Source organism: Dama dama, chromosome 22 (genome assembly GCF_033118175.1).
Source record: "Dama dama isolate Ldn47 chromosome 22, ASM3311817v1, whole genome shotgun sequence".
Taxonomy (NCBI): domain Eukaryota; kingdom Metazoa; phylum Chordata; class Mammalia; order Artiodactyla; family Cervidae; genus Dama; species Dama dama.
In genome coordinates, this window is record NC_083702.1 from 47,065,441 (window position 1) to 47,090,983 (window position 25,543).

General features: G+C 44.6%; 1 protein-coding gene across 5 annotated transcripts in view; it reads left to right on the plus strand.

Annotated features, from left to right (window-relative positions):
• Positions 1–25,543, plus strand: part of LARGE1 (LARGE xylosyl- and glucuronyltransferase 1) — a 602,335-nt gene that overhangs the window by 245,141 nt on the left and 331,651 nt on the right. For all 5 annotated transcript variants that reach the window (XM_061125420.1, XM_061125415.1, XM_061125416.1 and 2 more), the window contains one exon: positions 21,178–21,479. In XM_061125420.1, coding sequence (XP_060981403.1) covers positions 21,178–21,479 — 302 coding nt within the window. The remainder of the gene's footprint in view (positions 1–21,177; positions 21,480–25,543) is intronic.

Consider the following 25,543-nt stretch of genomic DNA (forward strand, 5'->3'; position numbering starts at 1 on the left):
TTTCATTTGTATGAGGATGTCTTTTGAAATGGCCTGACCTTAAGGACGTGCCAGATCTCTTTCTCCCCATGGCCTCATTTTCTCTCTGGCCACTTTCTACCGACCTCTCTGGGAATGAGCACATCATCCTCCTAAATCATAATACCGACAACAGTGGAGGTCAGTTTGATTCTTTTGCATTTATTCGTGTTGTGAGGCATTGACCCATACATACATCTCTTGGCTCAGAAACTGTAGATATAACTTGCTTCAGATGTGTTTGTTGTTTCCTTGAGAAGGAAATACATTAAGTTGCCTGATGGCTTGTATTCTCAGGCCCCTGTAATATTCTAGAAAATACCGCTGTGCTTGCAGCCACCTCACTGAGAGGTGATGGCGACTTGGGGACCGTGGCATGGCTCCTCTCAGGGGGAGCAGGGCTTGGGTTTTGCACTAAAGAAGGTGGGGCAGGGTCACTCCAGGCGTCGGCTAGCAGGTGGTCGCCAGTCAGGGGCCTGCTCACTGTCTTATTGTTCATGTCTGTTCCTGGAACTAACGCAACATCAGGAGCCTTCTGACATGATGAGTACCCTCCACCAGGTCGGAATGACTCACATGGCTTTTCAGAGCTCTGTGAACATTGTTTGTCTCCAGTTTTGCCTTATCTTTATAATATGAGGATGGTAATGCTTTCACGAGCATGGAGGGCTGTTTTTACTAATAAATTAGACAACAGGCTCATCAGTATAGTAATACGGACTTAGTCCTATGTATCTTCACATAGGAAGAACATTGCGTCCTATTCCCATAAGATTGCCTGTCTAATCTAGGCCTTTCCCATAGGCTGTTGTTTTTTTTTTTTTTTAAAACAAAAAACCAAAACATTTCCCAATGGCCCTGGAAAGTGACAGAAAAGTTTGTTCCTTGTTCATTGAGGCTTAGCAGTGTTCAGAGACTTGCCCAAGGGCAGCGCAGCTGGGAAACCCTCTGCTTCCTCCTCTGTTGACTCCCTTGCTGCAGGCAAAGATTCTCCTCCCTTCTACTGCAACTGTGGAGGCCTTGAAGACTTTAGTTAACACAGACTGAGGCTTCAGGCCTGAAGGTCTGCCCACTGTTTCATGTGGGGGGCCACAGAGGGCTGAGGGGTCTGCAGAGATGTTTCCATCTACTCACGCCTGATGTTTTTGCAAAGGAATATGTGTTTCTATTCCCCTTTTCATATCATTAAACAATAGCATCTTTATAACTTTAGAAGAGTATAAGAAGCAGCATCATATGCAACAGAACAACTTCAGGAAAGGAGAATTCCTTTCGCCTTCTGGTCCTGCTCCCAACATTCCCAGAGACGTTAGGCAACTGCCTGTGGGTCCCTGGATCTCACTTGCCTCACGGAAAAGTTATCACTTCTCCACCTACATCACTTCACGTGAAGGAACAATGGACTAGCACATCCACAGATGCTCCAAATTGGTCTCTGGGTGTTCCACCAATGGAAAGGAGTATTATTTTTATCAGAAGCGCATGGGAGGTGATTTCAAAGCTAGCATCCATCGTTGACAGGAAAAGTGGCTTGACTGATGTAATGAGATAAATTACTACTAAGAAATTTTTACCAAGTCTTGATTTCATACCTATTATGGGAATCTACATGCCTCTTGTGCATTATCTTATGTATTCATCCCAGGACTGCCACCAGGTAGATACTCGGTAGAAGATTTCTTACTCCACATAAGAACACACCCAGTAACCTAGCATTCCTCCAGGCCCTCTGTCAAGCACTGTTCAGGGTCTAGGGCGTGTGGAGTCTCTTGCTCTTGGCTGTTTTCTAATGCCGTGTGACACTGCTGATTCCCCCCACTTGAATTGTGTTCTTAGCTAAAGTCATTTTAATATATCATCAAGACTTTTGGGTGTACCTTTACCATACAATTAAATAATATTAATATAACTAAATTATAATTTAATAACAGAATTGAATTACTACATAACAATGACATAGTCCAGGAAGAAGCATGTCAGTAAACTACTAAGTTGTGTATTTTGGAACAACAACCTTGATTGCCATAAAAAGTAGTTATAAACAAGACAACTAAAAAAAAAAAAAATGGAGGGAAAGATAAAAATGAGAAAGGAATGCTGTACTCTGATTACTTCACAAATGTCTTTTTACATTTTCCCTACATCTTAAAGATACCAAGGCCAAAAGCATTTGGCAATTTCTTTGTGGTTTTAGCACATGAAACAGGAAGGCAATGTTTTAATAGAATTTCCTACCTGGGCATGTTCTTACAGAAGTCTTAGCTTCATATCAAAACATTGTCTAATGAAGCCATGTTTATAGATCTTAAATTAAAATGTGGTTGGTCTCATTTAAGAATTCCTGCAGAATCTTTACTCCCGTTTTCCAGATGGGGGATTTGAGGTGCCAAGAGGATCATGGACTTTAGCCCAGGATGGAAAGACCCAGAGTTAATCATTTATATTGTTTTTTCATCCTGTTGTCTGTTTCTGTCTTTACAATGTCGTGGATATCATCTTAGACATCTACACAATTTAGACAATCCTGGCAGCTTCCTTATTACAGTCGTGTCCCAGCAAATGACATTGGTCTTTTAAAGTCCCCGAGTTTTCAAGCCTTGCTAACGACAGTGTCCTCGCTAGACTCCTGGGAATGAAGGCTTTTCTCTGTGTGCCATCCTTTCCCGTGGGAGGAGAGACAAGCTCAGTAACTACTTTCCTCCTCACAAGCCAAGATAAATGTCATAACAGAGATGAGCCATCAGATACTTGGAATTTGATGCTGTTTGCGTTTCCTTCTTGCTTCTTTGGGGCTGAAGCTTCTTAATCGACAGGTGCCAAGATTGAAAAGTGTCAAATACGTGAGGAGGATAAAAGCCTTCTTTTTGGAGAAACTAATAACCGCTCCATCATCCTGTACAATAACCCAGGTGTGTGTGCGCCTGCCCACATGTGCCAGATTGGATAATCTCAGGCCTTACAGACACCTATCACAGTAGACTGCCTTCTCCCCAGAACTGAGAGGGAGGTCTCTTATCTGAGCTGGGGATTTTGACAAATGCGCATTTTGGGATGTGGGGTTTATTTCTGCTGAGTATCTGGCTTGATGAGTGCAGAGAAGCATGTACAAAGCAGGCTGGAGCCCCGCCCGGCCCCAGCCTCCCCAGGGCTGCACAATCAGGAAGTGCTTCTCCCTCCCATTGTGGTTCAGAGGGAAGTATGCTTTACATATGCAAATGAAAGCCCCCAGTTTCACTTAATAATTATCAGCTGGAGATTCTATTGATGAGCAGCTGAAGCTACTCATCAGGAGAGAAACTGTGAGTTAACCATTTCTAAGTCCCCGTGGAGGCTGCTGCTTCCATCCAGCCTCTGAATACTCTGGCGATGGCAGACAAATGTTCCGATTTCCCCCCATTCTTCCCTTCTGTCTGATGGGCGTCTGGCAGCTGAGGCTTCCTGACCCCTTTTATCATCTTGTGTGCATTTTTCCTATGCCCCCACCTCCTCTCTTTTTCATAGACCACGGAAGGCAGAATAGGCCCATCTCTATTTGCAGCCTTGGGATTGCTTACAGCTTTGCAAATAATGGCCAAACTCCTGCAGTAGCTCTCCAGCTTAGGTGACCAAAGGCTGGCATTCTTTCAAAAGGACCCAAGATGGGGAAGGGGGTTGGGAAGAATGAAGTGGGAGTTTGGGGTTAGTAGATGCAAACTATTACGTATAGAACCGATGGACAACAAGGTCCTACTCAGTAGCACAGGGAACTATATTCACTGCCCTGGGATAAACCATAATGGAAAAGAACATTAAAAAGAGGGATTTCCCTGGTGGTCCAGTGGCCAAGACTCCAGGCTCCCAATGCAGGGGGTCTGGATTTGATCCCTGATCAGGGAACTAGATCCCACATGCTGCAACTAAGATCCAATGTAGTCAAATAATTTTTTTTAAATAAAAAGAATGCATATATATGTATAACTGAGTCACTTGGCTGTACAGTGGAAACTAACACAGCATTGTAAGTCAGCTGTGTCAGTCAGTCACTCAGTCATGTCTGACTCTCGGCCACCCCATGGACTGTAGCCCGCCAGGCTCCTCTGTCTGTGGGATTTTCCAGGCAAGAATACTGGAATGGGTCACCATTCCCTTCTCCAGGGGATCTTCCCCAGGGATCAAACCTGGGTCTCCTGCATGGCAGGCGGATTCTTTACTGTCTGAGCCACAAGGGAAGCCCCCAAAGTCAACTGTACTTAAATTTAAAATATAAAATTTGATGGTGAAAGGACACAAGAGGACTTCACAGCAGGGCACCCAGGATGCCGAGATTAAGATCAGTCAGTCAGTTCAGTTGCTCAGTCCTGTCTGACTCTGCGACCCCATGGACTGCAGCATGCCAGATTTCCTTTTCCATCACCAGCTCCTGGAGCCTGCTCAGACTCATGTCCATCGGGCTGGTGATGCCATCCTACCATCTCATCCTCTGTCGTCCCCTTCTCCTCCCGCCTTCAATCTTTCCCAGCATCAGGGTCTTTTCCAATGAGTCAGTTCTTCACATCAGGTGGCCAAAGTATTGGAGGTTCAGCTTCAGCATCAGTCCTCTCAATGAATAATCAGGACTGATTTCCTTTAGGATGGACTGGTTGGATCTCCTTGCAGTCCAAGGGACTCTCAAGAATCTTCTCCAACACCACAGTTCAAAAGCATCAATTTGTCAGTGCTCAGCTTTCTTTATAGTCCAACTCTCACATCCATACATGACTACAGGAAAAACCATAGCCTTGACTAGATGGACCTTTGTTGGCAAAGTAATGTCTCTGCTTTTTAATATGCTGTCTAGGTTTGTCATAGCTTTTCTTCCAAGGAGCAAGCGTCTTTTAATTTCATTTCTGCAGTCACCATCTGCAGTGATTTTGGAGCCCAAGAAAATAAAGTCTGTCACTGTTTCCATTGTTTCCCCCATCTATTTGCCATGAAGTGATGGGACCAGATGCTATGATCTTAGTTTTCTGAATGTTAAGTTTTAAGCCAACTTTTCACTCTCCTCTTTCACTTTCATCAAGAGACTCTTTAGTTCTTCACTTTTTGCCATAAGAGTGGTGTCATCTGCATATCTGAGATCAAGATACCAGGAATTTTCCTCCTCTCCTTTTCTTTCTCCTCCTTCCCCTTTTCTTTCTTCTGCTTGTGTTTGTCCTCCAGGACACCGATAATATATTTGGGTTGCTTTGTCAGCCTCAAGTGTTCTGGCTGTGTTTGGACAGAGTTCAGCGGGCTGTTAGAAATGGTTTTATGAGGATTCTCATCATACGCATCTTCCTGCAGGAAGTTCTTTACTTTCTTGATCCCTATTGAAACTGTTCTGCTACTGGTCTCTCTTAGAAGTATACGGCATGCAGGGTGTCCCCACTTGTCACATGGGAATTCAACCTTGATTTCCTGGAAAGAGCTATTTAGAGACAGAAGGTGAAATGAAAACAGGGGTGTGGTGGGTGGCGGGGGGGGTGCGTGGTGTCAATTCAACCTCTTCCCTTTGTTTGCAGAGAGTCTTGGCAAGTTACTACAGCTCCGCCAGCTCTCACTTCTTCCTTTTTAAAATGGAAACAATAAAACCCTCTTCGGAGATTCAGGACCTAAATAAGATAATGTCTGAGACTCACTCAGCCAACATGCGTGGTCAGTAAGGGCACTCAGAATTGTCATCCTCATTCGGAACCCAATCACTGTCATTGACCTGTTCTAGTAATTGCTTGTATTCCTTGCCTTGGGCATTTAAGACCTTGATTGCAGACCTATTAAGTGCTTGGTTCTATAGACTCTGGAGGTATAATAGTGGCTGAGACAGATCTACAAAAGACCCTTCTATCCACAAAAGACCCTTAGACCTCTGAACTTGTATTCTAGGGGTAGAGACAGGCCAACAAGAAGGAAGCAAACAAATGTCTACGTGGGAAGAATGCTGTGATATGTGCAGCGGAGAAGAAGGACTAGAGATGGAGTGAGAGAGACTGGGGCCGACAGATGGGTAGGGATGGGGCTTCAGGGGCTGGCGTACAAAGTCTTCTCTAAGGATTGGTACTGAAGCAGGCCTCCCAGTTCAGAGTGTGAAAGCCAACAGCGGGTGCAGAGGCCCCAAGGTGAGACAGTGCTTGGTACATTCGAGAACACCTAGGAGGCCAGTGAGGTGGCTGCAGAGGGAGTGGAGGAACATTCTAAGGTCAGAAAGGTAACTGTGGTCAAGGTTTTGTGGGACCGTGTAACCCACAGTGAGGTGTTTAGCTTTTGTTTCTGGTTTGATGGGAAGCTATATTAGGGGTGCTTTGAGCAGGGTGCTGAGGGGGTCTGAGAACCATTTTTAAGTGTCCTCCGGCTGCTGAGTGGTGAGTGGACTGATGCAGGGTGGCCGGGTAGGAGGCTGTTGCATGAGTCCAGGTGGGAAACGGTGGGGCCTGGGACTTGCGTGGTGGTGGTGAACAGATTGTGGATTCGGGGTGTACTTTGAAGGCAGAGCCAACATTCCGACACATTGCTCACGCAGCGTGTGTGGAAAGTGAGGGAAGAAATTCAGGGATGAGCCCTAGGTTTTTGCCCTGTTGCATTGGGAACAGCAGTAATGCTGTTGACTGAAGTGGGGAGCAGAAGGTTTAGGAAGGGCTGTAATCTGTTTTGCTGCTGATGTTTTGTTTGGCTGCATCGGGTCTTAGTTATGGCACGTGGGACCTTTAGTTGTGGCATGTAGGATCTAGTTCCCTGACCAGGTGGGAGCCAGAGTCTTAACCACTGGACCACCAGGGAAGTCCCAGGAAAGGCTCTCTTTGGATGTGGGGACATCACTTCACTCCTCAGTCGTCATCTTGTTTCCACAGTTGGGAGCATATAAGAATGCCTATCACTTACAGACCTGGTGCTGGACCTTCAGGAAACTAAAGTGGCTTAATGTGGTCCCTGCCTTCCCTGGCATAGTATCTGCCTTGAACAGGTGCTGAGGGGATGAGAGTCCTGGTGCCAAGCAGTTTGCAGAAACAGCTGCTACAAATGTAGTAAGACCCATCACCTTAGATCCATGGTAGGGGGTTCCAGGAAATCTAGTTACTGGGAGAGGAACAGAGCAGCCAACCCACTCTGGGCAGATGGGATAAGGCTGCCTTGAAGGGACTTTTGAACCAGGCATTGGAGAGGCAATGATAATTCACCAGGTGACGAGACCTGCAAAGGGAACAGCACAAACACTTAATGCTCATCCCAGTTGCTAGTGGTGCCAGCCAGCAGCTTAGCACAGGGCTTCCTTGTGTAAGGGCTTTGGAGATAACTGGGTAGTGAAGATCCCTGGTTCTTGGAGGTACACTTCAGGCAGAAAATGGAGTCAGAAAGTGCAGGAGATTTCAAGAGCAGTTCCAGAAAGCCCTGTGAATAAGGATTTCCTCTTGATAGATCCTCTCCAATGTCCCCATCTTGACGTGGCCTCTGAGGTCAGTCCCATTAGTACAGCCTCGGGTGGGCCTCTGGCCTGCCAGGGGATCTTTATCTGTGGCCAGGAGTTGCAGTCTGGTCCTGGAGCACCACCACCCAGGTATCCCTCGGGTGCTCTTTAGGTGCTTCCTGCACCCAAGCCCATGCTTCTTTGAACTTGCCAAGGAAACTCCTGGCTTTGCGTCCTGGTGGAGCTGAGTTGAGAGTACTTCGTTTTATTCTTTTTGCCTCTGTGATAAGGTTGGAAGCACCTTCTAGAAAAATCTCCATTACCCCTGGAGTAGGACTTGGGAGAAAATAACAATCTGTCAAAAGTAGAGATGGCAGCTTTTTCTTAATAGGTATTAGCACGATATTTTACCCAAGCATCTATCTTGCTCTTGGTAATGTCTTATCTTTGCCAAGTGCCCATCCCCGATAAAATACTATTTCTGTCAAACTGAACTCCTGATAAAAATCTTCTTTCTATCCCTGCCCCCAATCTATGCTGATAAAACCTCATGCTTCATTTCTGATTTCCTCCCAAGGGATAGTTTGGATTTGTCAGGAAAGGGTGAAAAAAGGATGATAAGGGTTTTTCTTCTTCTTTTTTAAAATTTTGTCTCCATGTATTAATAGATGCTCATGGCAATTGGAGTATAACTTTAAGTCAAACTGATAAGGAGGGCATTGGAGACTGTGAAGAAAGGAACAGGAGAGAGAGAAAAGCAGAGCAGTCATTTATAGGCAACGGGATGCTCAGGCAGGCTTTTGCTTGCTTTCTCTTGTTTTTAATTTACAATTGAGCCGAGGATGGTAACATTGATTTAGGTGACGTGGCAGTTTACAGGAAGGGGATGCTGTTGGAAGAATCAACTGCATTCACAAAAATACTCGCTTCCTCTGGTCTTTGAAATGTGTCGGAATATTCTCTTTTATTATTGAAGTATAATTGCTTTACAGTTTCTGCTGTACAATGAAGTGAATCAGCTGTGTGTGTTATATCTATCCCTTCCCTCTGGAGGCTCCCCCCACCTCCCTTATCCCAACCACCTAGGTCATTGGAGCGCCAAGCTGACCTCCCTGTGCTATAAGCAGGTTCCCACTAGCTGTTACACATGGTTGTGTATATTGTCAATCCCAGTCTCCCAATTCATCCCACCCTAACCTTTCCCCATGTCCGCATGTCCACTTTCTGTGTCTTCATCTCTATTCCTGCCCTGGAAATAGGTTCATCTGTACCATTTTTATAAATTCCACATACATGTGTTAATATACAATATTTTTGTCTTTTTTTTTCTCTTTCTGATGTACTTCACTCTGCATGACAGATTCTAGGTGCTTCCACAACTCTGCAAATGATCCAGTTTTGTGCCTTTTTCTGGTTGAGTAATAGTCCACTGTGTATATGGACCACATCTTCTTTATCCATTCATCTGTTGATGGACATTTGGGTTGCTTCCTTGTCCTGGCTATTGTAAATAGTGCTGCAATGAACTTTGGGGTACAATGTGTCATTATGAATTATGTTTTTCTCAGGGTATATACCCAGAAGTAGGATTCCTGGGTCCTGTGATAGTTCTAATTTTAGTTATTTAAGGAATCTCCGTGTTGTTCTCCATAGTAGCTGTATCAGTTTGCATTCCCACCAACAGTGCAAGAGGGCTCCCTTTTCTCCACACCCTCTCCAGCATTTATTGTTTATAGATTTTTTGATGATGGCCATTTTGACCAGTGTGGGGTGATACTTCAATTGTAGTAACAGTTTTGATTTGCATTTCTCTAATAATGAGTGATGTTGAGCATCTTCTCATGTGCCTCTTGGTCATCTGTATGTCTTCTTTGGAGAGATGTCGGAATATTCTTGCTGGCAACTACTGGTGCTGGTGGTGGGCTCCGTAGCCATTCCAGACCTTAACCATGCACATCAAGGGTCCTGCTTGTCTTGGATAACTCTTTCTCCTGATCTGCTTTCCAACTTCTTTTCCTCGGTATTTCATCAGGTCTAACTGTATCATGAACACTGCAGGCCAAGTTGGGTTCTCCTGAGGCGGCACTTTCTGCATGAGGTTTCCATGAAGAGCAGTGGCTATGTCTCTGAGCCAGTTCAGTGTAGATGAGGCGTGTCAGAGAGCCCAGCAAACCTGATGCAGATCAAGCCAGTCCTCACCGACATGACGCACCAGAGATGGGAAATGGGGTTTTCCCCCTATGTTGGGCCTCACTCATATGCGGCCCAGAGAGAGAGCCTTTGCTGAGACTGGCATATGCCTCATTTCAGATGCTGTGGCGGGTAAGCACAGTGATCACCATCACTGACATAGAGCTTGGAGCATACTGTCTCAACCTCTGGTCATGTTTTGCACTCAGTTTTCCTTTTTCACTCCCAGAACATCCTCCAAACACAGGAGACTATCCAAGTCTAGCTGTGCTGTTTGGTTGTCCCCTTCTTCCCTAGATGAGCGGAGCACTGTCCTTCAAGTCTGACACGGTGCAGTGAAAGATGCATGCCTGCTAGAAGGCAGTCATTCTTTTGAGTCCTTTTTACAAGAGTCCTTGACTCTTTTCCCTAGATCTGAATTCCGCTCTGACACTTCACCCCTAAAATGAGATAACCTAGGAGCCCTGGGGGTAGGGGGGGGGCTGGTTCGCTGGTGGCTCAGTGGTAGAAAATCCACCTGCTAATGCAAGAGACATGGGTTTGATCCCCAGATGGGGAAGAACCCCTGGGGAAGGAAATGACAACCCACTCCAGTATTCTTGCCTGGAAAATCCCATGGACAGAAGAGTCTGGCAGGCTACAGTACATGGAGTCGCAAAAGAGTCGGACACAACTTAGCAACTAAACAACAATAGCAACAAAGAGCCCTGGGGAGAGAAGGGAGCAGAATGGATGAGTGAGGGCTTTGTAGGTTTGTCTTGAGCCCTGATGCAGCTGCTGCCTGCCATTGAAATCTTCTATCCCTCCATAATCCAAACCAGACATTCTTGTCAATACTCCCCATTAAAATTCTTTTTCATTGTTTTCTGATGAGTAGAAATGGCCACCAAGAATGACAATGTGAAGCTTACGCCAAGTATGAGTTCACATTTTTAGAAAAGAATAGTTTTCAGTATCCTTAGTGTGACGGATATAAAATTTAAAACCTCAAAGAGTCCATTCCGTGTAGCTTTCTTGATGTGAACAAGATTTTAGTTACCAAAAAAAAAAAAAAAGTAAGCCTCATTAAGAATGGTTTACTGTAAAATATGATTCTTTTCAACATATATGATTTGCTACTCTTGGAACATATTAGTGGGATTTTATAAGGGCTATGAATATTTCATATAAAATAGCACATTTACTGCTAAGGTTAAAAAAAAAATAGATCAGTGGAAAAATATGAAGTCGTTTATCTTGAGTACTGCCAGAAAGGAAATTATAAGGAGGAATTCTAGAATATTTCTGGGTCTGATTATTCAATCAAAGGCCATGTTGGTTGGTAACTTGGGGTGGCATGTCCATTTCACACTTTGCAAAGGATAAAATCATTGTGCTCATTTTGCTTCTGGTTTTGAAGTCTCTCCTAATAGAGGGAACTTTTTCCAACTATTGCAAGTGTATGAACTATGTCTCAAGGGACCGTGGGACAGGAAACAGCCATTGAAGATCACCAGTAAAGCTGGGCGTCTTTGAGGCTACGCAAGAAAAACATGATTGAAGTTAATGAACTCAATGGGGGCAGAGAGTGATCAAAGGTGATGGGAATGTGAATTTATTTTGCTCTCACACGTTGGTTAATTCTTGAGATTGGAAAAAATACCACATTTTCTGGTATGCACCGTATTGTTAACCTCCAATAGCTGTTTTCTAAACTATCTAAGTGATCTAAGAACTCAATGCTGCTGCCATGTCATTCAATTATATGAAAAATAGAGCCCTAAATACATTATACTTTGTCTTGTTTGGTGACGATTTCAATGCTACCAACAAAGTCTTTCTGTTAATACTTAGGTTCTTTGGACATCAAAGAGAAATAAGATTGGCCAGATTTAGAAGCGGAAAGATTCAGTTATTCTGCTATAATAACAGTGGTTCAAAGACCAACTGTCTCCGACTTTCAGAATTTAGGATATTTGGCAAAAAAAAAAAAACACATCTGAAGCTTTGAAATCATTGATCCTGAAGTTTCAAGGGGCAAACCACTGACATTGTTGCTTATTAGGATACCTTTAAGCACTTCTAGCCAAAACCCAGCTAGGGAGACAGCAAATTGGTGCTAAAAATGTCTTCATTTTCTTGACTTAATGAAGCTCTTTAAGACAAGGTTCTGGAAAACAATTTCATGAAGGAAAAATCTATTACAATGAGATGAATCTAGGCCGCTTTTCCTAGCCTGCTGGTTGCAGTTCTTTTCTGCTTTTTTTTTTTCTTTTTAGTATATTTTATTTTTTTAATTAGAGGATAATTACTTTACAATATTGTGATGGTTTTTGCCATACATCAACATGAATTGGCATTAGTTATATGTATGTCCCCTCCCTCTTGAACCCCAATCCCACGTCCCTCCCCATCCCACCCCTCTAGGTTGTCAAAGAGCACTGGCTCTGGGTTCCTTGCATCATACAACAAACTCCCAGTGGCTGGCTGTTTTACATACGGTAACGTGTATGTTTCAATGCTGTTCTCTCGTATCATCCCACCCTCTCCTTCCCCCACTGTGTCCAAATGTCTGTTTCCTTGGCTGCCCTTCAAGCAGGATCATTAGTGCTATCTTTCCAAGTTCCATATATACATTAATATGATATTCGTCTTGCTCTTTTTGACTTACTTCACTGTAACAGGCTCTAGGGTCATCCACCTCATTAAAACTGACTCAAATGTGTTCCTTCTTGTAGCTAAGTAATATTCTACTGTATATATGTACCACGACTTCCTTGTCAATTCATCTACTGATAAACACCTGGGTTGCTTCTGTGTCCTAGCTATTGTCAGTAGTGCTGCAGTGAACATTGGGGTACGTGTGTCTTTGTCAGTTCTGGTTTCCTCGAGGTGTATGCCGAGTAATGGAATGATTAGGTCATGTAGTGGCTTTATTCCTAGTTTTTAAGGAATCTCCATACTGCTCTCCATAGGGACTGTATCAATTTACATTCCACCGACAGTCTAAGAGCATTCCCTTTTCTCCACACCCTCTCTAGCATTTATTGTCTGTATACTTTTTGATGATAGCCATTCTGACCGGTGTGCGATGATACCTCATTGTAGTTTTTATTTGCATTTCTCTAATAATGAGCAATGTTGAGCATCTTTTCATGTGTTTATTAGCCATCTTCTTTGGAGAACGGCTTCTGTGTCTTCTTTGGAGAGATGTCTGTTTAGGTCTTCTGCCCACTTTTTGATTGGGTTGTTTGTTTTGCTGGTATTGAGCTGCATGAGCTTCTTGTATATTTTGGAGATGGGAAAACTGGTCAACTACGTGTAAAAGAATGGAATTAGAACACCTCCTAACACCATACGCAAAAATAAACTCAAAATGGATTAAAGACCTAAATATAAGACCAGAAACTATAAAACTCTTAGAGGAAAACATAGAACACTCTCTGACATACATCACAGCAAGATCCTCTATGACCTACTCCCTAGAATAATGGCAATAAAAACAAATAAACAAATGGGACCTAATCAAACTTAAAAGCTTTTGCACACAGAGGAAACTATAAGCAAGGTGAAAACTCAGCCCTCAGAATAGGATAAATTATTAGCAAATGAAACAATTGGTAAAGAATTAATTAATCTCCAAAATATACAAGGAAATTCTTTTTAGAAGCTTGTGGGGCACTCTTTCCTTACTGTTGTGTTTGATCTTTGCCAGATGATCTCCAGGGTCTTTGCTTGAACTCAAGTTTGCTTTGGTTGCTGAACATGACTTCCAGAAAATGCCTTTGGGGAATCTTGGGGTGAAACATACCCTATTTATCCCATAGCAAGTAAGCAGCCTTTTCTTATCATCACTCCCATTTCTCTTCTCTGGGTGAGTCTGATTCCACAATTCCAGAACTTTGGAAAATGGCTCTATCCAGACCTGTGTCTTTCTCTGAGACTATCAACTACCAAGAATTAGTGACACCTGGACTTGTGACATGTCAGTAGAATCAACTGTTACCTGGGGCTCCAGTGATTAAAATTTAACAACAGTTTTATCTGCCTGCACTGCGGGAGGCCTGGGATCTATCCCTGGGTTGGGAAGATCCCCTGGAGAGAAGGAAATGGCTACCCACTCCCGTATTCTGGCCTGGAGAATTCCATGGACTGTATATTCCATGGGGTCACAAAAAGTCAGACACAACTGAGTGACTTTCACTAAAATGTGCAAATTTCAGGGTTGGACTGAGATTTCTAAATTTTTCTAAAATGACTTTGGCCACAGTATTTAATTTATTTTGCAATTTCAAAATGCATTGAAGGAGGGTGTGAAGGTTTTGAGCTTCGCAGGTGGCCCCAGTGGTAAAGAACCCACCTGCCTATGCAGGAGACCTAAAAGATGCAGATTCCATCCCTGGGTTGGGAAGTACCCCTGGAGGAGGGCACGGCACCCCACTCCAGTTTTCTTGCTTGGAGAATCTCATGGACAGAGGAGCCTGGTGGGCTACAGTCCTTGGGGTTGCCAAGAGTCAGACGACTGAAGCGACTTAGCATACACGCACGTGAAGTTTTATGTTGATTGAAAGAAGGGCATTGTGTTTTTTAAAATTACAAAATGAGTCCTTAATGAGCAGAACCTTAGGTGGAAGACGAGGAGTTGGAGAAGTCATTGGAATGAAGTGACCTTTTGGTCTTGGGTGTCTGGGTGAACCAAGGAAGCTGGAAGTTCTGGCTGCTGCAGTCATAGGGCCCTGCTTTAGGAAGAACTCTCATCCTGGAAGGAAGGGGGATTGATAGTAGCAAACTCAGCCCCAAACTTGGAGGAGCTAGAAGACCAGGTAGCCTAAGGGTATAAAGGAAATTAAGCTTCCCTGGGTTACATGATGGGAGCTTCTAAGAATATAGTAGAGACTCAAGCAAAGAAGCTGGGCCCTGGGTTAGAGCAGCACCAGAATTAAGTGCAGCAGTGCTGCTAAAGACCTCTTTGTATCTAAGCCAGTTTCTTAAATTTGCCTTAAGGAGCAAACGGTGGTGGCTGGGGCTTGTGGTATCTCAGCCTGAGAAGGGGGGGAAATTCCTAAGCCAGCATTTCTCAACCTCAGATACACAGGAGAACCAGGAGGCTGGTGCTTCTTAAAATTCTGATATCTAGACCTTAATCTCCAGAGATTCTGAGCTAATTAACATGGGAGTTTTTGTTGTTGTTGTTTCTCAAGGGATTGTAATGGTAGCCAAGACTGAAGAGATGAAGCAGAAGAAACAACAAACTAGATTGTACTTGTTTGGAGAGGGGCAAATAGGAAACATTATGGTTGGGGCAAATAGAGAAATTGATCTGGAGCCAGTGAACCTGGGTTCAGATTGCTCCCTTTGCTGTTTGTGGCTGGGATGCCACTAAACAAGTTAAATCTTGAGCCTGTTTCTTCTTCTTTTTCCCATTTGTCTAACACAGTGAGAACACCCACTTCATTTAAAGAGTTGTATGAATTAAAATGAATGACACAGCCTCTGAGCACTGGACATGTGCTCAGTAGGAACTGACCAAGTGTTTGATTGATGACGTTGAAGCAGATGGAGCGGCTTCTGTACGTTTTTCAAATTGCAAAATATGATGGGAATAGAGTTCTCATTAAGAACATGATCCCTGGCACCTGTGAGTAAGGCTGGCTGGAACAGAGAGAGGTTGGACGTGGGGAGACAAACTGAGGAGACCAATGTGCTAGAACAATGGCCCACAAGCTAGGTAGGGCTTGCAGGCTAAATCCGGCCCAGCACTTGTTGTTTTAAATAAAGTTTTGTTGGAACACAGCCATACTCATTAGGAATAAGTTAGGAATTTCTGTGTCTGCTTTTGTGCTGCCATGCCAGTTGAGTCCTTGCATTCAAGACTGCATGGCCTGCAAAGTAAAATATATTTAGTCTCTGGGCGTTTATAGAAAAAGTTTGACCCCTGTTTTAGGATACCATTAAAAGGCTGGGTTTGAGATGGAATGCTTGAAATAGAATGAGAAACAAGTGCTTCAAACATCAGGAAGGGAAAATTGGCAGGCCCTGGCAACAGATTGTACGTAGGGGGATTTTGCTGTATAAAGGTTAGGAATGCAGTGTCTTCATCACGGGTAGGATGATGTAGTTGCAGGGTGGTGGGGGGGGGGGGGGGGTGGGAAAAGACAGCCTTCATGAAATCTGAGCGTGAGTGCAGGGACTCTGGTGTCCTTGCCTAGAAAGATCTAGGGGTGTCACCTCTGGAAGGGCCTGGTGTGAGCCCCCAACATGGATGGCCTCAGGGCTGAGGGGCCCTGCCCCCATTAACAAGCCCCCACCCAGTTCTATCCATTTTCAATGATGGATATCACGGTGTGAAACGCCAGCTCTCCAGAGAGATTTCAGCACACACAAATTGATTCAGATCATCACTTAGGACGTTCTGGATGCCAAGTCCCTAATCTCTGTCACCGCACTGCACGGAGGTTGATTTTCAATTTACCTTTTTTGTTCTGAATCTTAGATGTTTTGATTCTTAATTCAGAACATTCATCTCAAGTGGATTCAGAGATTCAAATCCAGTGATAAATTCATGTTTTTTAAGAAGTTTAGGAGGGAGGAGGAAGATGTTGTCAACTGAGATTTCGAATGATGTCTTGTTTGACATTTTAAAAGTGGGCTGAACTGTAGAGCAAAACATACAGGCATTATGTGATAAAGATGTTCTCTGTGTACAAATTGAGTGTAGATAAAAAAAAAAAAAAGCCTGAAAGGAAAGGTAACAGAAAAGCAAAGGTCAAAGGGGCTCAGAAATGAGGGATCCTCTTCACCATGTCTTTATGTGTCGTGCCTCCAGATTTGGTGGGGTGGGTGGAAAGGGGAAACTTGAGTGTCTACTCTGAATAGGCCTGATGCTGGGTAATATGCTTGTCACACACACACACCCATGTCCCCCATTCTACATATGGGGACAGGGAGTCACAGAAGGTAAGTACTTTGCCAGAAGGGAAACCCACTCCGCTACTCTTGCCTGGCAAAATCCCAGGAACAGAGGTGCTGGGTGGACCGCAGTCCATGGAGCCACACAGAGCTGAAGATGACTGAGTGACTCACACACAGCTATAAACGGGTAGCAATGCCACAATTCAGACTCAGCCTTTTCTTATTCCAAACCCTGTGTTCTTAGGAATAGATGCAATTTGTTTGCTTTTCTTGGCTGTCTCTCCCACTTCCCCCAGCAATTAAGATTATAATGAGGGCACTTTGTCAGTACAATTGATCCTTGAATGACACAGGTTTGAACTGCGCTGACCCTCAACGAGCAGATTTTTTCCACAAATACGTATCTCAGTACTTACACGATCTGAGTTGGTTGAATCTGCAGGTGTGGAACCACATGCACCAGTGGACCTGTCTTGGTGACTAGTGTATAGACTGCTTGGTTGAATTCAGGTGATGAGTTGCACGTGGGGCAGGCTGTGTACTCGGCATGTGTATTGGGCTGGAATTTTATCCAAGCTGGATTGGAGGGGAATGCTTCACCACTGCCGGCGTGACAATAATTGCTGTGGGTACAGTAGTTTCCATAGGCCATGAAGTCCCATGTGATGGGAGAGACCAGGGCCCAGAAAGCATCACAGAGATGTTCAGGCCACTTCTAAGAGATCAGAGCTTGCACTGTCCTAACTCTCCGCTCACCGACCTCCAGAGGGTTAGGAGAAACAGGAGCTAAAGGGGCAGGAGCCAGAGAGGAGAGGAGTCCAGGAACAAAAGCCAGAGTCAGGCTGAATGAAACTGGGATGAGCTGTGAGCATGGCAGGGCAGTGGGCCCCGCCGTCTTGATTTCTGCCCACGCAGCACTGGATGGGTCGCTCGGGCTAGAGACAGAGGGTCCATCTGTACTCTAGCTCCTGGGAAGTTAGAGCTGAGAAGCGTTGTTGGGGCACATCTCCAGGACACTCCCTGTCAGGATGAAAAACCAGCTGAGGAAGGTGAAGGCTCCTGCTCAAGGGGACACACCGTTCAGACAAACACACATACAAGCCAGCAATTCCAATTATTATTTTTTTTAATTTATTTTTTAATTGAAGGATAACTGCTATCTAGAATTTTGTTTTCTGTCACACCTCAACATGAATCAGCCATGGGTATACATATATCCCCTCCCTTTCGAATCTCCCTCCCGTCTCCATCCCTGCTGTTTACTGAGCACTTCTTAGGTGCCAGGCACTGGGCACAGTCAAGCATGTTGCTTTCTCCAACATCAACTCCCCCCTCCTTGAGGCCTGGCTTTTATTACTGTATTATTTTTATGTGACTTCATCGATGACAAATTTATGGAGTTTTATGGTAGAGAAGACACCTGCAAGTCTTTGAGAGCTTTGTTTGGTTAAAAACAGCTGGGATTTAAAGCAGGAAATGGACACAGGTTACTGAAAGTATTTTCCCCCTCACTACCTGGATTTAGAACTGCTTTGGGATTACATAATTGTGTCTTTAACGAACACATAATCAAAGAATTAGAAATAACGTAAAATGCAGAGCTTTGGGGAGAGGAGCTAGAGGAAGTGGCCAGGTCCCCGTGGGAACCCTGTTTGCTTTTCTCTCTTGCCTCTGGATGAAATTTGACCTGCCTAAGGGTGAAGGGAAGACGGTGCAGGGATGCCACATATCAAACTGAAAGTTTGCTGGCCACTTGCTCCCAAGGACCACTCAGAGAACAGCCTGTATTCAGGAGATGGAGAGCCCTCAGCGCCCTAATCTACATCATCAGCTCATTTTGGCCATAACCACCTGCACTCCTTGGACAGGGGTTGCAGGAACTAATTGACACCAAATGCCTTCCAATGAAAGGCCAAATGGTTGGTATTTCAGTGTCTTACTTACACTTTCTATCATCCTTGCAGGGTGAGCGTTTCCACTCTCTTTTCAGAGAACAGAAAACCAAAGTTGAGAGCATTTAATCCCTCTAAAGAACAAATTTATTAGAGTTTCCATTTGTTATATTTTCTTCCAGAGCTTCTGGGATCCTGAAGGCTCTGGGTGGGCTTCCAGAGCCTCCTGGGTTCCTCCCCAAATATGCCATGGTCCTTTCAGAAAAGAGAAGACCCCTGAGACACCAGAACAACTATACCTCCAATTCAGGGCCTAAATGCAGGAGCTCGGCCACATGCAGTCACAGAGACCTTGTTTCCTGTCAGCACGAGGGGAACATGGCTTAAGCTTTTAGAGGCTCAGTTCCCTCATCTGTAATGGGGACACCAATTTCCACCTGCTTGTGCTGTGATAACCGGACATTACCAGTGTCAACTACCCAGCCCCACACAGAGGCATAGCAGGTATAAAGCCTAACTGTCCTGCCCACTGATGGAAGCCAGGTGGTCATCTTCCTCGCCCCTGCTGGAAGCGTCGATGTTGGCTGAGAAAACACAATTGCTGTTGCTACCTTTTCTTCTTCGTTTTCAGTGAAACTAATTTGGTTTTACCAAGCAAGGAGACAGGTTTCAAAAGCCTGGGTAGAGCTTGTAATCACAGAGCTTGGTAACAATGCAGTCCTAATCAACCTGTGATTTCACGTCCCCACACACTCTGCCTCAGCCTTTGATCTGTGGTCCCGAGGAGTGGAATTCAGCGAGTCATATTTGCTGTGTGGATGGCAGAGGACCCGGAGCTCAGGTGTTTTACCCTGAGGTGATTAAGAGGGAAAAAAGGAGTTGTGTTTGTGCAAACCCAGAGACACATCAAAAGGCCCTGGGCAGAGGCCGGCGCAGCAAGGCAACACAGGTGAAACTCACAGGGTGTAATTCATCACACTCTTTGATCCTCAAGTTTTGTGAGTCACAGAGTCTCCCTGGGACAGTCTGCAAGCTCAGTGGGGTCTGGGCAGGGAGGAGAAAAACTCCAAGTGGGAAAAAAAGAGCGTGTTTTTTTTTTTTTTTTTTTTTAGCAGGCGGCTGAGAGGGTAATTTTCTAGAGACATGATTTTTGTTTGGTTGTCTCAGAGCAGCTGTGTTGTAGCTGGATCCAGGATTTCTGCAGCATGGGACAGTTTGGGGTGTGTCTTGTATCCCTGTGGCTCCTCAACCATAAGACTGCATTGAGCACCTACTGTATACAAGGAGTTATGCTAAGTATCCTTAGAGATGGGGCTTTCGTATTAATTTTTAAATCCATGGCTCTCTATGTGGCCTTTTATGGAACTGCATTTAAGTGGAGCGTGCACAGGCTCTGAGACAACAGTAACTTGGGTACAAATTCTGATCCCCCTGCGTTCCGTTTGTGTGACTTTGGGAGACGTAGTTGCCCTCTCTGTTTGGTTTCTGACCGTGTATAGACTGTTTCTGGCATTCAGTTACATGATTATGCTCCTGCTTCCTTCTTCCTTTCTGCACGTAACTATTTTACTCTTGGCATGGACAGATGCATCCACCATGCCAGCATTTATCACATATAATGTTACCACAAAGATAAGACCCAGTTTCTATCCTTATTAAGCTCTCCATCTTCATAGGAAACATTTAGTAAAACAATTTACCAAATCCAGTATGATAGGTACATATTGGTCTTAGTGCTGTGTTGAAATATGTTGAAATTCAGATATTTTATCTGAAAATTGAAGAAGGCTTCCTTTGAGAGGTGATGCTTCACTGGGTTTTGAAGGATGAATAGGAGTTTACATAGGGAGAAGTAAATAAACTTAGTAGTTAATATTTCTCTTTTTATTTCTTCTCTTCCTTTTGCTCTTTTCCACTTCCTCCTACCCACCCCCATTCTTCTTCCCTCCCACCGCCTCCTCCTTCATATTCATATTTTATTGCTAACAAGAATATCTACCTGGAAATGTGCCCAGTAGGGAAAAGAAGACAGTGGATTTAATTAGGAAAATTACAATTGTCTTCTCTAAACAGTCTGTTAGTTGTTTTTTTTTTTAATTGAAGTATAGTTGATTTACAATATTGTGGTTCTGCTTTACAACAAAGTGAATCAGTTATACATATATACATATTCTTTTTCATATTCTTTTCCATTATGGTTTATTACAGGGTTTTGTATATAGCTCCCCATGCCGTACAGTAAGACCTTGCTTATTTTATATATGGTAGTTTGAATCTTCCAATCCCAAACTCCTAATTTACTCTCCATATCCCTTTTCATAACCTAAGTTTGTTTTCTAAGTCTCTTGAGTCTCTTTGTGTTTCATAAATAAGTTGGTTTGTGTCATATTTTAGATTCTACATATAGTAGATATCATATGATATTTGCCTGTGACTTAGTATGATAATATCCAGGTCCATCCATCTTGCAGCAAATGGCATTCTTTCTTTCCTTCCATGGCTGAGTAATGTTCCCAAGTGTATACACCACAGCTTTATCCTGTCAATGGGCTCTTAGGTCTCGGTGATTGTAAATAGTTAAGCAGCATGTTAGTTTTTTACCCTTATAGCAAGTCATTCTGTTTTCAACTCTGTTCCCAGTTCACTCTGGATGCATACATTTATAACTCACTTTCCACCTGCTTCCCCTTCTCAGTGGGACTGTGAAAGGAGTCTGGATGTCCCGGGTGCCTGGTGGGGCTCGCGTTGTTTTCCTCGACCTTAACTCCTCGCATCTCTCCGTGCCCACAGATGGGAAGCCGGTGTCTCTGTCCCCGCTGGAGGCCCAGCCGCACAGCCCCCGGTACACTGCGTCCAGCCAGCGGGAGCGCGAGAGCCTGGAGGTGCGCGTGCGCGAGGTGGAGGAGGAGAACCGTGCCCTCCGCCGGCAGCTCAGCTTGGCCCAGGGCCGCAGCCCGTCCCACCGGCGTGGCAACCACTCTAAGACCTACTCCATGGAGGAGGGCACCGGCGACAGTGAGAATCTTCGCGCCGGCATCGTGGCGGGCAACAGCTCCGAGTGCGGGCAGCAGCCGGTCGTGGAGAAGTGCGAGGTAAAGATCCCTGGGAACCTACCAAGGACCCAGCCCCCATTGCCCACCCTGGCCCCTGGCCAGCGCCTCCTGGAAGCATGGCCAGGGGCCTGGAAAGAGCTGGCGTGCTTGACTCAGGCCTGGGCGTGAATCTGGCCTGATTACTCACTTTGCCTTGCAGATTGTTTAAGCCTCAGCCTCAGTTTTCCTCATCTGAAAAATGGGAATAAGAAAGCCTGCACCATAGAGATATTAAGAGCAGCCAGATGATGGAAACTGCTGCTTGTTTCTTTGCAGCTCGTTTTGGCATGCTCAGAATTTCTAGCTGTCATCCTGGGGGCCCTGTTTCTTAGCCTCCAGTGGGAGTGGTGTCCCTGGCCTGCGGCCCAGCTGGGCAGTTCCCCTGGACCTCATTCTCACCCAGCTTCTGTAATTCAGAACCAGATTCACCCAGCTTCTGTAATTCAGAACCAGAGACTTGCTCATCTAAAGCAGTTTTTTGAACTTTGATGGCTTTCCATCATTTTCCCCCTTTTAGGGCATGCTGGCTTTCTTAGCAACTCTTCGGTTGTTTGAAAAATTTACCCACTGCCCCTCCTTGCTGCCCCTCAGCCCCCTCCTTCATACATCTGTGCTTATGTGTGTGCTGAATGTGCATGAGGACACACACACACACACTCACTCACACACACACACACACACACACACACACACACACACACTCATTTTCTGCTTCCAGTCCTAGTGGAGGGAAATTAGAGCATCTCTGTTGAGTGTTAGTCACTCAGTCGTGGCTGACTCTTTGAGACCCCATGGACTGTAGCCCTCCAGGCTTCTCTGTCCATGGGATTCTCCAGGCAAGAATACTGGAGTGGGTTGCTATACCCTTCTCCAGGAGATCTTCCCGACCCAGGGATCGAACCTGGGTCTCCTGCATTGCAGGCAGATTCTTTACTATCTAAGCCACCAGAGAAGCCCCTCTTTGTTAAGAGCAAGACCTTTTGCGATAAAGAAGCCTGAGTTTGTTTCCCAGCTCTGTTGGCTTTTGCTGTGAGTGCTTGAACAAGTTACCTAACCTCTCTGAACTTCAGATGTGCCTCCTCAATAAACTTTAGAAAATAACACCCGCTTCATGCAGTATTGTGAAAAGGAAGTGGGATGGCCAGAGAAAGCCACAAATACTGTCTGGTATAGACTATGTTTTCAATTGTGGGTTATTTTTGTTATTTTTAGTTAGCTACAGACAGGTATTACCTGATGTCTGTTTATTCCATTTCTTGACCACATTCTCATAATGTTTAGACTTTGAACTCCCTGAAGAGAAAAGAGTTTGTGAACTATAAGATGCTGTTCATGTGAAGAGGGTTTTTAGTGATGTCAGTGAGACTGTGTAGTATGTCATAAACAGATACAGGGCTTAGTTATGAAGTGATGTAGACTCAGGTCTATGCAAGGTCAGGGAGGGGATTCTAGACTATAATGGTCAGGGAGAGGACTGGATGATTTCTTGTGGATTCTCCAGGCTGGTTGAAGTGTGGGCTGGTGGAGAGGTGGAGAAAGGTAGATGGAGGATGTCCTATGAGGATTGTGTGTGTGAGTAGGAAAAATGTGAAGCGAGACTCTGTCAAGCAAGAGAGGATTTAGGGCATGGTGAGATGGTTGACCAGGTGAGCCCAGAGAACCCGGGCAGGAAAGTGGCTGCAGTATCATCATCATTCATCCAACAAGTATTTGTTGAGTCTCTGTTGTGGATCTCACACTGTTTTCTGTGCTAGGAAATAGCAGTGATGGGAAAAGAGACAAAATTCCCTTTCTTCTGGCTCTTACCTTCTGAGGTAGGAAGTCAGGAAGAGATGATCGACAAAAAGAGAAATTCCATTTGTTCCCAAATTCAGGTTTGTCTGCTCCCCATTCAGAAGTCAATAATTTGAGAGGCAAGTATTAATAGAAAGGAAAGATGCTTTAATCCTAAATCTGGGGAGAAGGTGGACTCAGGACCCAAGCCCGACTCTGAAGATTGTGCTCTGCCTTGATAGTTTTTTTCCTTAATAAATTTCATTTTTGTTTCACTTTGTAAAAAAAATTTGTTCATTTATGTATTTATTTTTGGCTGTGCTGGGTCTTCAATGCTGTGTGCGGGTTTTCTCTAGTTGCGGCCAGTGGGGGCTACTTCCCCGGATTACACGGGCTTCTCACTGTGGTGGGGCGTGGGCTCTCAGTGAGGGGGCTCGGTAACGGTGGCACACAGGCTTAGTTGCCCCACCGCATGTGGGATCTTCCTGGACCAGGAATCGAGCCCATGTCCCCTGTATTGGCAACTGGATTCTTCACCAGCCGACCACCAGGGAAGTCCTACAGGTTTTAAAGGGGGAAGGGGAGACTCTCATTGAGTCATCGAGGCAGGAAGCTGGGTTCTGCATCCTTCTCCATCGTGTGACTGACTCCTCCAAGTGTTATCTTGCCTGCATGGTCCACCTGCCAGATTGCTTGGGGGTGCTGTTGGGGAGTAGAGAGCCAGCTAGTCATTTTGTTAACTGCATAATTCTTCATTCTTCCTTCTATCTAGGAAAAGAATCAATGGGTTAGGCAAGGCATGGTATGCATTCAGGACCGCATAAGACCGGAATTATGTTAAACTGCCTAGTGACCTGCTTCCTGTAATTAGGTACTGACTGTATGCCAGGCCCAGTCTCATTTAATCGTCCACCACCATTGCCACTGGCCTCTTTTATGGAAGACCTCTGTTTTACATCTTTGAAAATGAGCACTTAGCAACTTTAACAGTTAAATTCTCATGATCTGGGCTGATCTGGGGTGGGCCCTAACTTGGAGATCGTCTTTTCCTGCCTGAGTGAAGGCTGGTTTGATTTCTTTCAGGTTCTCTGCTCTCGGTTTATGGTCATGACATCAGTTTAGAATGTGGGCTGGCCCGGGGGAGGAAATGCTTTTCCTCGAATGTGTTTACATTATTATGACTCAGACCGACTTAAACCACTGGGTAAGATTAAGGAGGTGAAAAATAGAAAAGGAAAAAATGGGAGGGTGCAAATGTAACAGAGGGTGAAAACAGAGGATTCCTCTTCCTGCTGTTGCCTGTGTGGCCATTGGCTTCCTTCTCCTGCTCAGCTTTCTGAGATACACGTATCCTATTTCTAAAGAGGGCTTCTGCCCTAAGTGCCCCACAAAATAGTGTGGGCAAAAGACCACTGGCTTTTTATTCCTGCCCTGCAAATAGGTTCATGTGTACCATTATTCTAGATTCCACATACATGTGTTGATGTATAATGTTTGTTTTTCTCTTTCTGACTTCACTCTGTATGACGGACTCTAGGTTCATCCACATCTCTGCAGATGATCCAATTTCATTCCTTTATATGTCTGAATAATATTTCACCAATGTATATATGTACCACATCTTCTTTATCCATTCGTCTGTCAGTGGACATTCAGGTAGCTTTCATATCCTGACTGTTATAAACAGTGCTGTGATGAACACTGGGTGCATGTGTTTTTGATGGATGAGAGGGAGATCCAAGAGAGAGGGGTTTTATGTATACATAGAACTGGTTCACTTCGTCATACAGCAGAAACCAACAAAACATTGTAAAACAGTTGTACCCCAATTTTTTTTAAAAAAAGGCTTTCAAAGTGGGAGACAGGAGCCCAGTCTGGCTCCCTTCCTACCTTGTTGGTGGTGAGGCTCTGAGCATTTTACATCACTCTTCTGTGTGTTGGTTTCTTTGTTTGTATGTTATGGATTAAAAGTTCTTGCCTCAAACTGTTTCAGTAGTAACAATGTGTACTAGAACTTTAGGCAAACAGTAGCATCATTAGTTGTGTTAGTAGCTGATTTCACTGTGATTTATCAAACAGTTCCAAGTAACAGCTACTTTGCACCTTACTTCTGTTTACATGTAAGAAGTCTGGAGGCTGTTGGTATAGGGATGTTCATATCTGGAATGCAGTCTTCCTTTATCTTTTCACCCAGCTGGCTTGACTGGCATTCTCAAAGTCATTGCATGTCTTTAATGACTGTCAGAGCTTCAACTCTGTCAGTCACATTCCAACTAGCAGGAAGGGTGAGT